Raw genomic sequence first — 15,593 nt, 5'->3', positions numbered from 1 at the left:
AAGTCAATGCTACCGACTGTGGCTGATCAGACCACAGGTCAGACACAAATAGCCCATATGAACATTTGGGGTGGATTCTCTAAATTTGCATCTTGCATTTCTTTTGAGCTACTTCAATTCTGCTTTGCTCACACAACACAGCACCTTCTCTGATGAGGGGACACGATGCTGGGCAGTCCTGTGCCAGTGTCTCACATGTTTCACAATCAATTCCAAAGTTCTTAAGTGAGACCTTGAGAGTGTCCTTGTGTCCCTTCTTCTGACCGGCATGTGAGTGCTTGCCCTGTGTGAGTTGTCAATAAAATAGTCTTTTAGACAAGCGTACCTTCCACATTGAAACACACAGTAAGCATAATATAAAGGTTAGCTTTATCAGCTATCAAATGAATGACAACGCCCTAGGAACCGAGAGGTCAAAGATGAAGGGGAAAAAATGATAATGTCTTGTCCTCAAGCACATTCCTATATCTGTAAAAGGAGTTAGACGGGAGTGGCCTGAACAAACTCAAGGGCTTTCAGCTAAAAAGAATGAGGAAAAGTTTCAGCGAAGAGGTGAAACTTGAACTTCATAATTGCCTGTGTCTGAGCTGGTGCTGGGTCTCTACCCTTCAGTTACAATAATCTCAGAGTACCCCGATGCAGAAGCTGGGAGATTTCCCAGGGTAGAGAAAAGAAGAGGGTGTCGCTTCAACTTCACTTCCTTTCCCCTCCCCTCTGCGAGGTTCCCCTTTTCTCCCAGGCTCTGCCAGGAAGGGGAGGAAGAGACAGCACCGCAACGCGCAAGCCGAGACCTTGACCCGGCCAGGCAGGCTTGGCTAGCCCCGCGAGGCGCACAATCTGCTCCAGCCAGGGGATCCCCGAGGGGCGGAGCGCGTCCGGGAAGCGTCTGGCAGGGGCGGGGTACGGAGAAGGCAGTAGCAGACCGACTCCCTTCCCCATTCCCCCGCCCCTGTAGCTTTGCCCCTTTCTCTAAGTAAGAGTTTGAGAGGCCCCCAGGAGAAGGCTATGGCCAAAGTCGGAGCTACGCGGACAGCTCCCGCGAGAGAGGACGGGAAGCCCGCGGAGCTCTGAGCTGGAGCCCAGGCCCCAGCCCAGCCGAGCCGCCTTCGGGGGCCATGCAGCCGCGGAGCTGCTGGGCAGGCCCGGCTGCTGCGCTCCGGCTGCTCCATATCTTCTTCTTCTTCTTCTTCTTCTTCTTCTTCTGCTGCTGCTGCTGCTGCTGCTGCTGCTGCCTGAGTTTCTCACTTGCCCTTGCAGGTAAGAGACCGCAGGAGACTGGCTGGCCTGCTTCTATGGGAAGAAGCAGACTGGCTTAGGGAGGAGATATTGGGGAGGAAGGGAATTGGGGGAGAAAAGAGGGAAAGCTTCTGTCGCTTAATAAATGGTTATTGATTGATATGCGGCCTGGCCACTAAGGCATGGCAACCTTAGCTCCTGAGAATCACTCCCTTTTCCCATCACCTTTTTCCTTTTGATCTTTTCTTCTGGTTTGGCTTTTGGAAGGACTGAGGAATACTCAGGGTACCTCTAATTGGATGTTTCCTCCTTGGTAGGAGGAAGAAAGGGGGCAAAGCCTGACACGTTTCTCCTGCCAACTACCCTTATCCACGGTTTCCAGACCCTTTGCTGGAGAGGTGCTTTTCAAAGGTTCAATTATTCCCACCCACACACGCACCCCACACCCACACACCTCCCCCTCCCGGCTTATATCCTTTTATGGATGGAAAGAGCCCTATTGTGGAGTTAGGAGGAAGACCTGATTTCATAATCCTAGCTTTGCCGCATGATTTTCAGTCACGGGGACACATATAGGATTATAATTTTAGAGCAGAAGGGACCGTAGAAGTCTTCTAGTCAAAGGGTGTGGGGTTTTTTGTTTCCTGTAAAATAGAGGCTAATGTTGTAGTTCATGTTTAAACAACTAATGATTCTTCTAGGAATCAGTTGGATGCAGAATGCCCCCTTTGATATCACATTACATCAGAAAATGCTAATTCTCAATTATTTCCTCCAGCAATATATACTAGTCCCAATTTTTAATAGGCATTAACCTCTCTAAACCCATTTCTTTAACTGTAAAATGAGGATTAATATTTGCACTACCTACTTTCCACTGTGACTGAGAGTACTTTGAAAACTTTAAAGTTCTATAAAACTGAGGTTATCAATAATGTAATATATAAAGTGTGTCTCAGAAGTCTTAGTGAAGTTTTTAAGCCATTAAAGCTCAAAACTGCACTAAGACTCTTGGGACACCCTGTATAAGTAAATATTCTGACATAAATGAGGTGATAATATGTCCTGTAAATGGAATTTCTTAGTGTGGTAGGTCTTAATGAGGGCTTCCCTTTCTTTGCCTTTGTTTTTTCCCTGGCATTATCTACCCCTTCCCAATCAATCAATCGATCAAACATTTATTAAGTGCCTACTAAAGGGCCAGACACGGTACTAAGTAAGCATTGGAGATACAAAAAAAAGAAGAAAAAAAAAGAAAAAGACAACCCCTTCTCTCAAGGAGCTTCCCATCTAATGAGAGAGACAACATGTAAATAAATATATACAAAGCAAGCTATATACAGTATAAATAGGAAATAATTAAAAGGAAAAAAAGCACCGGAATTAAGAGAGGTTAGGGAAGGCTTCCTGTAGAAGGTAGGATTTTAGTTAGGACTTAAAGGAAGCCAGGTAGATCAGTAGTCAGAGCAAAGGAGGGAGAGCATTCCAGGCAAGGGGGACAGCCAGAGAAAATGCCCGGAGCCAAGAAATGGCAGGTCTTATTTGTAGAACAGGTAGAAGGCCTGTGTCACTGGATCAGAGACTAAGTGTCAGAGAGTAAGGTGTATGAAGACTGGAAAGGTAGGAGGGGGCTGGGTTATGAAAGGCTTTGAATGCCAGACAGAGCATTTTGTATTTCCTCCGAAAGGTGATAGGAAGCCACTGAGTAGGGCAGGGACATGATCAAACCTGCACTTTAGGAAAATCACTTTAGTGCCTGAATGGAGTTGGATTGGAGTGGGGAGAGACTTGAGGCAGGCAGACCCATCAGCAGAGGTTCATCCTCTACTTTGAAGGCCTTCCTATACTCGCCTTATCATTTCGGCATCACAGCTCCCCTGTGGTTAATTATTCCTTGCTCTCACCATCTAACAGGCCCAACTCCTTTTTCTGCTGATATATGTCTCTGATGATATCTTTTATGCTATTTCACTTACCCAGTCCTTGATTGGCTCATGAACATCATGTGCCTCTCCATTATCTCTTGGAAAGACATGGACAAGAGTTGCACAGGATGAGAGAAATTCAGGATTTGGTGTCTATCTTTCGAGTACTCATATAGATGACATCAGGGCAGTAGGATAAAGTGTTAGGCCTGAAGTCAGGAAGACTCATCTTTCTGAGTTCAAATCTAGCCTCAGATACTTAACTAGCTGTGTGACCCTTGGCTTAACCCAGTTTGCCTCAGATCTATAAAATGAGCTGGAGAAGGAAATGGCAAACCACTCCAGTATCTTTGCTAAGAAAACCCCAAATGGGGTCATGAAGAGTCAGACACAACTGAAAGGACTGTACAACAATAAATGAGAGCTCAGTGATCAAAGCATTCAAAGTCCTTTATTCTGGTAACATTTCTAGCTAGAAAAATGTAATCTATGGAGTTAGAATTGAGATTTGATCTTTTGAGGGGTTAATTTGATAGGTGAGCCTTTGTATTTTATTTCAGTAAAATGGAGAGAAGAAAACTCATTTCCTAATTTGTTCCTACCTTGCAGAAAGCCTAGGATAAAAACAAGAAAAGATCATATAAATATGATGGAGAAAAGACTCAGAACCTAGTGTTTGATAAAAAGTTTATCAATTGGGAGGCAGAGCATAATCCAGGCTTTTTCTTGGATACCATTAGTCAATGGGAAATAACTAGGTATCTTCAAGACCTGTTTCATTTCTGAACAGCTCTTACTCAGCTCTTACTCTCCACCTTAGAAAGTAAGTTCCTTGAGGACAGGGACTGTGGATTTTTGTTTTCATTTTGTTTTTGCCTTTATCTGTAAAGGAATTTTATAGTATAGTGTTTGGCATATTGTAAAAAATAACTTCTTGTTGACTTGATTTATTGATAAGAAATTTTTCTTTATGTGGAAGCTTAATGTGTGAGTTGGTTGGGTATTTAGCTTTTTATAGGAAAAAAATCTTTTCCAAAGCTGCACCCCTTACCATAGCCTATATCTCACGTGGAATCTCAAGGGAAAGAACCCACATGGTGTCCTGCAGCCCATCATTTCAACTTGAAAAACCACTCAAAGCATACATCACCTTTTAGATTGCATCTTAGAAACCTTGTCTTGGTTTTCCAGTGTCTTGCACTTCAGTAACGTTTGTTAATCAATTGATAACATTGCCAGAGACGGTTCATTAAGAAAGAAATGGAACAGGTAATGATGTTTGGTGCTGTGCATGAAGTGAGTGCATACAAGTTTTAGTAACTTGCTGATTTTTCTTTTTCTCTTTTAAAGAATCACTTATGCACCTACCAGCTCCACACAACCTGAGAATTCACCTCTATAATTTAGAGCATGTACTGAGCTGGGATCCCGTCCCCATAAACAATCTTACAAATCTTTCAGTGCTATACAGTGTGGAGTATAAACAGTAAGTATACTATCTACTATCTATGGGATAGCTAGGGGGTGCAGTGGATAGAACACCAGGTCTGGAGTCGGGACTACCCATCTTCCTGAGTTCAAATCTGGCCTCAGACACTTACTAGCTGTGTGACCCTGGGCAAATCACTTAATTCTGTTTGCCTCAGTTTCCTTATCTGTAAAATGAGCTGGAGAAGGAAATGGCAAATCACCCCAATAGTTTTGCCAAGAAAAACACAAAATTGTATCCCAAAGAGTCAAACATGACTGAAATGACTAAACAGAAATACTATCTACAGTACTTTTTATTGGTTTCGATAGTGTGTCGGAGGACAGTTCTGAAACCTTAACACTATTAATAGTAGATTATGGGGGCAGCTAGGTGGCACAGTGGATAGAGCACCTACCCTAGATTCAGGTCCCACCTTCTCTAAGAAGCCTCTCCTGATCCCCTTTAATGCTAGTCCCTTTCCTCTGAGATCATTTCCAGTTTATCCTATACGTATCCTGTTTGTACATAGTTCTTTGTATGTTGACTCTCCCTCTGGACTGGAGCCCTTTGTCAGCAGAAACCATCTTCTGCCTTTCTTTGTTTCCCCAGCACTGAGCATCGTACCTGGCACAGAGCAGGTACTTAATAAATGCTAGTTGACTGAATGACGAATGGATATCTATTACACACACACATACACACACACACACACACATCTATATATATAGATATATGTATATATAGATAGATATTTTAATTCTCCAAAGAATGAAATTTCAAACCCTTCCTCCAACAGCTCCTTGTTTAAGAGAGCTTAAATAATTCTCACCATCAGAAAATTCTTATCAAAAGCTTACTTCCCTCTTTTATTAACATATAAGTATATTTTCTCTTATTTGGTCTTCAATGAACAGATAAAGACTTGAGGGGAAAAAGTCAATATGCAGTTTGTTTCATCAGCAGAGAAATAATAGGAAAAAGTTTACAGATCTCAGTGCATTGTCAAGAATGGAGGAGAAGGAAAGGGAACAGCATTTATTAAAAGCCTGCTGTGTGCCAGGCACTGTGCTAATTGCTTTACAAATATTATCTCATCTGATCCTCACAACAACCCTGAGAGGTAAGTGTTATTATTATCCCCATTTTACAATTGAGGAAACTGTGACACTCAGACACAATGCCAGTGTCTGAGGCTGGATTTGAACTTGTATGGAGTGTTGAGCATAGGAAGGAGAATTCCAAAACTTTTTTACCCTAGCTGGCCACCATTCTCCATCAATAAGAGCCCTTGTAAAAATGTTTTTAATGTAGTAGTAGTAGTAATAATGATAATAACTTGCATTTATGTAGGCCTTTAAAGTTTGTAAAGCTCTTTACTCATTTAATCCTCACAACAACACTATGAAGTAGGTTCTGTTATCCCCATTTTACAGATGTGAAAACTGAGGCTAGAAGCTGTTAAGTGGCTTGACCAGGGTCACACTTATAGCTAGTAAGTATCTGAAGGGAGAATTTGAACTCAGGTCTTTGTAGTTGCTTTAGAGGGGGTACCCTCTTGCCATCACCTTCATTTCCAAATATATTCTACCCCTCTCCAGAGGGATGTTCTTCGGAAAAAAGAACAAAAAGAAAGAAATGGAAGGAAAGGCAGTACATCAAAATTAACCAGTGCATCACTAAAGTCTTGACAGCATATGTAAGGTTCCACTTCTGTCGCCATCTATTTTTACAAAGAGGGAAAGGAGGTACGTTTTCTCATAAGCCTTCTTCTTAAGCTAAAAAAAAAAAGTTACATCACCACCCATATCCTTTTTTCAGGCAGCAAGATGGCACAGGGGATATAGCGCATGGGACCTGAAGTCCAGAATATCCAAGTTCAAATGTGGCCTTAGGTACTTACTAGTTGGGCAAGTCACTTAACTGCTCCTAACCTCAGTTTCCTTATTTATAAATTGGAGATAATAATAGCACCTACCTCCCAGAGCTGTTGTGAAGATCAAATGCGATCATATTTGCAAAATTTTTTGCAAGTCTTAAAGTGCTCTATAAATGCTTAGTATTAATAATAAAAGCTTTTGTTGCTAATTATTGTTTATAATTTAAAAAAGAAAATTCTTTAAAAACAGGTTTTTTACACCAAGAACTAACTAAAAACAATTGAATTTCCATGAAATTGATGGAGAAGAAAAAAAAGAGGGGGAACATATTAATAATTCCATAGAAAAATCAGTTCTCTGAGAAACTGGGGCCAGTGATTTTTATAACATTTTCACAAATATGAAATACGGAAAAGTTACATAGTGGAGAGAGTGATAGACTTGGAGTTAGGAAGACCTAGATTCAAATCTAGGTGTGACCATGAGAAATTATTTCACTTCTTTAAGCCTCAATTCCTTCATTTGTGCAGTAGAGATAATAGAATCTGTAGTTCCTGTCTCACAGGATTTTTATAAGGTTTAAATGAAATAAAGTTTGTAAAGGACTTTAATAACTTTGATTATTACTACTACTATCATCATTATTAGCAACAATAATAACCTAATATCAATGTTATCAATAATATTATTAATAATGATGATAAATTATCTAGAAGAGAGTCTATGCAGTGAAATTTTCATGTCTTGGGGGTGAAACTAAATTCTCCTATTAGTGGAAAACCAAGCCAGTCAGGATAAATAACCAGAAGATTTTTTTATGCTTTCTGAGTGGAGCAGAAAAAGGGAAGGTAGACTTCATTGTGGCAAGAATGAGGTTACATATTTAGGGAGAAATTAACCAAATTATTCTTTAAGACTCTGAATCTTAATTATAACCGATAAATGGTAATTGAAAATGACTATAGTGTCTCCTGAAGAAAGTAAATTAATGTGCCAACTTTGGCAGGGTTTCACATCAAAAGTTAATATTTTCTTATTACAATCATGTTGTAAATACAATGTTGTATGTAGTTTTGGTTACCTTCTCTAGAAAAAGATATTTTTCTCCCTGAAGAAAATCCCTAATAGTCTAGTTTAAGCTATAAAGAAGAAAGGGTCAGTCATAAAGGCAGACTAAAAAGATTAGAACTCTTCCTTCCATTTGAGAGATCACAAAAGGCATGAATCACAAAGTATGAATGATCACCAAATCTCAATTTTGTGTACAGGAACTCTCTGAAGCTTGAAAGAGGTCAATTTCAAAAAGATCATATTAAATAACGAGTAGCAACCTTGTAGAACTCAGTATTCTAAGAGATAATAATGTAGGCAGCTATGTGGTGTAAAGGATAAAGTGCCAGGCTTGGAGTCAAGAAGACTCATCTTCCTGAGTTCAAATCTGGCCTTAGACACTTACTAGCTATGTGACCCTGGGCAAGTCACTTAACCCTCTTTGCCATTGTTTTATTTTTTTTTTAACCCATAGTACTTCTTTACTGTGTTTGATGTTTTCTTTTATCTACTCATATTTCTAGGTTTAGTTCCTAGATTGAAGATTTTGTGATAGAGTCAGGCTCTACTTCACCCCCTCCCCAATTCCCCATCCTCTACTTTTTTTTTTTAGGCAATTGGGGTTAAGTGACTTGCCCAGGGTCGCACAGCTAGTAAGTGTCAAGTGTTTGGTCTGAGGCTGGATTTGAACTCAGGTCCTCCTGACTTCAGGGCTGGTGCTCTATCCACTGTGCCACCTAGCTGCGCCCCCATCTTCTACTTCTTGATGGACTAGTTACACCCTGTTTGGTCCTGTACCCTTTGTAATTTGGTTGCCACTGCTATCTTGGATGGAGTGCAGGATCTCACTCCCTGCTTTAATTCCTGGCTGTTATCACAGGCTCCTAGTAGCCCAGTGTAACTGCTGGCCATAACTTGCCTGTCTCCTTCCATTGGGAAAATCCCTAATCACTTATAGGTTCCATCTTCTGCTGTGTCCCTGACTGGCCCCCAGTTGGATGCTGGAAATCATACTGGTCTCAGGACTCTTGCAAAGCCCCTTGGCATGTGCCTAGGTCCTGTTTCCTGCTGTGGCTCCCAGTTATCCCAGAAATGTGCAAAGGGACCCATCTCCTTGGCTGTGTTCTCCACTTCTTTAGGGACAAACCAAGGCTGAGATCTCAGTGGCTTCAGGCCCCAGGAATTAGTTTCAAATTTTGACTCTGATGCTTACTACCTGTGTGGCCTTTGACATATCACCTTTCTTGGGCGTCAGTTTCCTCATCAGTAAAACAAAGAGATTGTACCAGACAGCCACGGAGTTCCACTCCAGCTCAACATCAGTGATCTTAAGATACTCATTAATACTGAATTGAAGGATATCTTGATGGGATAGCCTTGTTCAGAATGCCCACGTGTTTAGGCCCATTTATTGTATCTTCTGATAGAACCCTCCCACCGATGCAGACTTCAGGCACATTTTCCAGAGCTCACACTGGCTTCCTTAGGCTGACTCATCTCCCAGTACTCACAGGCTGCAGCTGTTTTACCAGAGCTTAAAGCTGGGTGGTACAGTCAAGACCAGAGTTCAAAATCCAGCCTCAGACACTTATTACCTATGTAACTCTGGACAAGTAACTTAACCTCTGTCTGCCTTAGTTTTCTCAATTGTAAAATGGGGATAATAATAGCACCTACCTCCCAGGGTGGTTGTGAGGATGAAATGAGGTCATACTTGTAAAGTGCTTAGCACAGTACCTTGCACATAGTAGGCACTTAATAAATGCTTGTTTCCTTCCTTTCTTCTTCCCTGACACAACCTCTGGTACCCTTCCTACCATACCAGATTATCCCTGGTTCTTATGGTTGTTTCATTTAATTGTTTAATAATTTTTGCCACTTGCCTTGCTCTCAGAAACTGTTAAGGTGCTGATTCCATCCAGGTATTAAGACTGATGTGTTTCCATTTTAGCCTCTTTATTGGGCAGGATAGAATTTTTAAAAACTCATTTCCCAGCTTCCAACGTTCTTATTTAAAGCTGTTTTTCTGAGGAACTCCCTACAGTGCAAGAGTGTTTAAGGCACAGATCTTTCTCGTGTGTTCAGCCAAAGGATATTGCACAGGTCTGATCTTGAGTTCTTATGTGGAGGCTTCCTGACTGGTAAGCTTCCTCATTGTTCCTGTTTGTGGTTTGGGAGCCCTCTCACCAATGACTGTCAGTGACCACAGTTCTGACACTTGTGCTTGTCATGTGGGGGTGGTGAGAATGTTTATTGCCTTCCACACAATGAAGGGTGTGTATGTTTTATCATTGTGTCTGGCCATCAGTTTTGAGTGGTTTTATTTAGTCTGAGTTTAGCATCAGGAACTTTAAATATTTAGGAAACATAACCTGTGGCCAATTCAGAAATGTGTTTTTTGGTCAGGTACTTCCCTAAAATGCCCCTTTTTTTCCCCCTGACATTCTCTTCTCCTCAAATATCACAGAGCTCTCTGGTTTTACTTTCTCTACCAGAAGCAATAACACATGACCAAAATTGCCTGTCTTTGACACCACATCTAAGTCTCTTCTCTTGACTCTGATTTCACTGGTGCTCACTTTTCTGTGCATGTCTATGATGATACCTCTAGGTATAAATTTGCCTGTCTTTGCTATAAATGTAAGTTATACATTTGTCTCTGGCAGACAGTGAAGGGGAGAGCAAAGCTAGCAGTCCAAGGGCTTCATATTTGAGAAGATATTTTTGTCTTTGGTATGGTCTACGTGTGCATTTCATTATTTTCACTGGCACACAAGGTGGATAGGAAGATAAGGGAAGGGAATGAAATAAACATTTATATAGTGCCTACTATATTCCAGGCAGCACAGTAAGTGTTTTTACAAAGATTATCACATTTTATCCTCACAACCACCCTGGGAGGTAGGTGCTATCTTTATCCCCACTTTATAGTTGAAGAAACTAAGGTAGACAATGGTTAAGTGACCTGCCAAGGTAAGCATCCAACATGGGATTTGAACTCAGGTCTTCCTGACTCCAGGCCCAGCATGCTCCCCACTGTGCCACCAGGAAGGTGATAGGAAAGTGTTTCCAAAGCATGCCTATAAAATGCCACTGTGCCATGAAATATAAATATAAATACATATATATGCATGCACATATACACATATTTTTTCCCCAGTACTGGAACTTGAACAGTTTGGCATATTTTCCCCCCATAAGTACCGATTCTTTAGATAATGTGTAAAGCATAAAGTTAAAGGATTTGAAATCATCCCTGAGAAGCATGGGAACATATGAATTGATGCAAAGTGAAATATGCAAATTGGAAAAACAGTAAATATGACTATAACAAGGTATACTGAAAGAACAGCAATGACCAAAGGGACAAAGCCTGACCCCAGAGAAACGCTGAGAAAATGGACCTTCCTCATTTATTTCCAGAGGTATGGGACAGAGTACATAATGTTGCATATGGTGTGTTGGCTAGTTTTGCTAAACTTTTTTTCTCCTTTTAAAATACGTGTTAGAAATTCAACTCACTGGGCAGGGAAGTGGGGAAGGATATATTCAGAAATTAAGATGGTATAAAAACAAAAAATACTAATAAAAATAATATTTCTTAAAAAGAGAGATCATTTCTGAGAAAATTATATTTTAGATAGTAATGTAGAAAGAAAGCTTTGATTTGAAAATACTTTTCTCCCCCATAGCCTCAGTACTGATTGGAGAGAGGTGGAATGTGTTAATTGCACCAAGATTGCAGAACCGATATGTAACTTCACTGCAGCCAGACTTCCTCCGTGTTTTCGACCTCATTTCAATGTTTCTTTACGTATTAAAGCTGAGCGAGGAAAGCTGGTTTCTGACTGGGCATTGGTTCCTTGGTTTCAGCTTTTCCGAAATGGTAAGAATCTTTTAATATCTTTTTTTTTCCTTTTTATTTTGACAAGTAGAAGTGAAATATTATTTCTCGGGTTTCCAAGTTTACTTTCTATTTTTCTATTTCTATATTCTTTCTATTTCCTATTTATTTCTATTTTTTGTGAGACAGTAAATATCCAATTCACAACCTGTGCCAATGCTATTACCAGAGGCAGAGCCAAGATGGTGGAGTAAAAGACAGAGACTTGCCCAAGCTCTCCCCCAAACCCCTCCAAATACCTTTAAAAAATAACTCTAGGGGGCAGCTAGGTGGCACAGTAGATAGAGCACCGGCCCTGAAGTCAGGAGGACCTGAATTTAAATCTGGCCTCAGACCAAACACTTGACACTTACTAGTTGTGTGACCCTGGGTAAGTCACTTAACCCCAATTGCCTAAAAAAAAAAAAAATTATTGTAAACAAATTCTAGAGCCACAGAACCCACAAAAAGATGAAGTGAAACAAATTCCAGCCCAGGACAACTTGGCAGGTCAGCAAGAAAGGTCTATTGCAGCAGGGTGAGAAAGGAACACAATCCAGTGTAGGCCATGCCAGCGCAGATCGGGCCCCAGCAAACCCAGAGCAGGCCTCGGGGTGACTGAATCAGTAGCAGCAGTAGTGGTTTCCAGTCTTCTCAGCTCCCAGACACCAAAGACAGCTTAGAAGGTCAGCAGGAAAGTTTTGTCATAACTGAGTGGGAGTGGAGTACAGTCTCGCACAGGCCATGCCACCACAGGCCCAGCCCCAGGAAACCAAGAGCAGGCCTTGGGAGTTAACTGAATCATTAGTGGTAGCAGCTACAGTGGCCAGGGCTGCTTCCAGAGCTCTCAGCCCACAGACTTAGGTAAGGGGGTTGAACAAGTCATAAGGAGATTACCTAGTCTTTTTGCTAGCACTGTGGCAAGACTCTGTTGTTTTGCCATATGCTGATCCGGATCACAGACCTGGGTGGCTCCTCCTAGAGTGAGTAGGAGCACCAGCATAGCAGAGCTTATGGCCACAGTAGAGGAGAACCCTCCTCACAGTTCCAGGGCAGAAAAGAGTGCTTGTGGTCATTCACAGACCAGCGCACAGGCGAGGAGAGTAGTAAACACCTCTCCTTAAATCATACCACCATGGAAGAATGGAAAACTTACGGGTCCCTAGAGGTATCTTTGAAAACAGCTGCACAAAACCCCTGAAGCTTGAGATAATGTGCTCTCCACCCTGGAAGCTGAGGCCTACTTTAGCAAAGAGTTAAAAGTCAAGTAATAGGCTGGGAAAATGAGCAAACAATAGAAAAAACTCTGACTAAAGAAAGTTAATGTGGTGACAAAGAAGATCAAAATATCCTCAGAAGAAGACAACAAAGTTAAAGCTCCTACATCCAAAGCCTCCAAGAAAAATATGTATTGATCTCAGGCCATGGAAGAGCTCAAAAAGGATTTGAAAATCAAGTTAGAGAGGTAGATGAAAAATTGGGAAGAGAAATGAAAGTGTTGCAAGAAAATCATGAAAAATGAGTCAACAGCTTGGTAAAGAATATACACAAAAAAATACTAAAGAAAATAACACCTTAAAAAACAAACTAGGCTAAATGATAAAAGAGGTCCAAAAAGCCAGTGAGGAAAAGAATGCCTTAAAAAGCAGAATTGCCCAAATGGAAAAGAAAGTCCAAAATCTCACTGAAGAAAATAATTCCTTGAACGTTAGGATGGAGCAAATGGAAGCTAATGACTTTATCAAAATCAAGAAACAATAAAACAAAACCAAAAGAATGAAAAACTAGAAGACTATGTGAAATATCTCATTGGAAAAACAAATGACCTGGAAAATAGGTCCAGGAGAGATAATTTAAACATTATTAGACTACCTGAAACCCATGATCAAAAAAAAGAGCCTAGACATTGTCTTTCAAGAAATTATGAAGGAAAACTGCCCTGATATTCTAGAACCAGAGGGTAAAATAGAAATTGAAAGAATTTACCAATCACCTCCTGAAAGAGATCCCAAAAGGAAAACTCCTAGGAATATTATAGCCAAATTCAGGTTCTCAGGTCAAGGAGAAATATTGCAAGCAGCTAGGAAGAAACAATTCAAGTATCATGGAGCCACAGTCAGGATAACACAAGAATTAGGAGCTTCTACATTAAAAGATCAGAGGGCTTGTAATATGATATTCTTGAGGGCAAAGGAGCTAGGATTACAACCAAGAATCATCTACCCAGCAAAACTGAGTATAATCCTTCAGGGGAAAAAATGGATATTCAATGAGATAAAGAACTTTCAAGCATTCTTGATGAAAAGACCAGAGCTGAGTAGAAAATTTGACTTTCAAATACAAGACTCAAGAGAAGCATAAAAAGGTAAACAGGAAAGGGAAATCATAAGGCACTAAATAAAGATAACTGTTTACATTCCTACATGGAAAGATGATATTTGTAAGTCATAAAACCTTTCTCATTATTAGGGTAGTTAGAACAAGTATATATAGACAGAGGGCACAGGTATGAGTTGAATATGAAGGGATAATATCTAAAAAATAAAATCAAGGAGTGAAAGAGGAATGTACTGGGAGAAAGAGAAAGGGAGAAGTAGAATGGGTAAATTATCTCACATAAAAGAGGCAAGAAAAAGCTTTTACAATGGAGGGGAAGAGGGGAGAGATGAGAGGGAATGAATGAATCTTACTCTTATCAGAATTGGCTCAGAGAGGGTATAGAAATCTATCTTACCCTACTGGAAAGTAGGAGGGGAAGGAGATAAAAAGAGGCAGGGGGTGGGGGGTGGTGATAGAAGGGAGGGCAGATTGGAGAAGGTGGTAGTCAGAAACAAAACACTTTTGAGGGGAGACAGGGTAAAAGGAGAGAGAATAGAATAAATGGGGGGGTGGGAATAGGATAGAGGAAAATACAGTTAGCAATCATAACTGTGAAAAAAAATTTTGAAGCAAGTTTCTCTGATAAAGGCCTCATTTCTCAAACATATAGAGAACTGAGTCAAATTTATAAAAATAAAACTCATGCCCCAATTGATAAATGATCAAAAGATATGAACAGTTTTCAGATGAAGTAATCAAAGCTATCTATAGCCATATAAAAAAATCCTCTAAATCACTATTGATTGGAGAAATGCAAATTAAAACAATTCTGAGTTACTACCTCAAAACTATTAGATTGGCTAATAGGACAAAAAAGGTAAATGACAAACATTGGAGTGGATGTGGGAAAAATGAGACATTAATGAACCATTTTTGTGTGTGTGTGAGGCAACTGGGGTTAAGTGACTTGCCCAGAATCACACAGCTAATGAGTGTTATGTATCTGAGACCAGATTTGAACTCAGATCCTTCTGACTCCAGGGCCTGTGTTCTATCCACTGTGCCACCTAGCTGTCCAATGATTTAACCATTCTTTAGAGCAATTTGGAAATATGCCCAAAAGGCTATAAAATCATGCATACCTTTTGACCTAGCAATAACTAGGTCTGTATCCCAAAAGAGATTTTAAAAATGACCTATATACAAAAATATTTATAGCAGCTCTTTTCTGGGAACAAAGAATCAGAAATTGAGGGGATGGCTAAACAAGTAATGATATGTGATTATGCTGGAATACTATTGTACTATAAGAAATGATGAGCAAAATGTTCTCAGACAACCTGAAAAGACTTGCATGGGCTGATGCAAAATGAAATGTACTGTGTACAAAGTAACAGCAATATTGTAAAATTATCAGCTGTGAATGACTTAGCTATTCTCAGCAATACAATAATCCAAGACAACTCTGAAGGACTGATGATGAAAAATGCTATCCATCCCCAAAGAAAGAACTGCATACAGATTGAAGCATACTTTTTTTAACTTTCTTTTTTGAGTTTTTTTTTATTTATGGTTTCCTTCACAACATGACTATTATGAATATGTTTTGCATGACTACAAGTGTATAACTTATGTCAAATTGCTTGTCTTCTCAATAAGGGGGGTGGGAGGGAGGAAGGGAGAGAATTTGGAACTCAGCTTTTTTATTTTGATTTATCAACAATCACTTACATAAGCTTTTGAGTTTTTAATTTTTTCCCCCTCCCTCTCCATCTCACTCCCCAAGACAGCATGCAATCTGATATAGGCTATACATATGCATTCCTATTAAA

General features: G+C 40.2%; 1 protein-coding gene across 1 annotated transcript in view; it reads left to right on the top strand.

Annotated features, from left to right (window-relative positions):
* Positions 1 to 775: 775 nt before the first annotated feature.
* Positions 776 to 15,593, top strand: part of IFNGR2 (interferon gamma receptor 2) — a 30,576-nt gene continuing 15,758 nt past the window's right edge. The window contains exons 1-3 of the mRNA XM_020995847.2: positions 776 to 1,257; positions 4,512 to 4,647; positions 11,252 to 11,445. Coding sequence (XP_020851506.1) covers positions 1,116 to 1,257; positions 4,512 to 4,647; positions 11,252 to 11,445 — 472 coding nt within the window. The 5' untranslated portion in view covers positions 776 to 1,115. The remainder of the gene's footprint in view (positions 1,258 to 4,511; positions 4,648 to 11,251; positions 11,446 to 15,593) is intronic.

The sequence above is a fragment of the Phascolarctos cinereus genome, unplaced genomic scaffold, assembly GCF_003287225.1.
Source record: "Phascolarctos cinereus isolate Bilbo 61053 unplaced genomic scaffold, phaCin_HiC Scaffold_726;HRSCAF=1367, whole genome shotgun sequence".
NCBI lineage: Eukaryota > Metazoa > Chordata > Mammalia > Diprotodontia > Phascolarctidae > Phascolarctos > Phascolarctos cinereus.
This window is presented reverse-complemented; position numbering and strand designations above follow the sequence as displayed.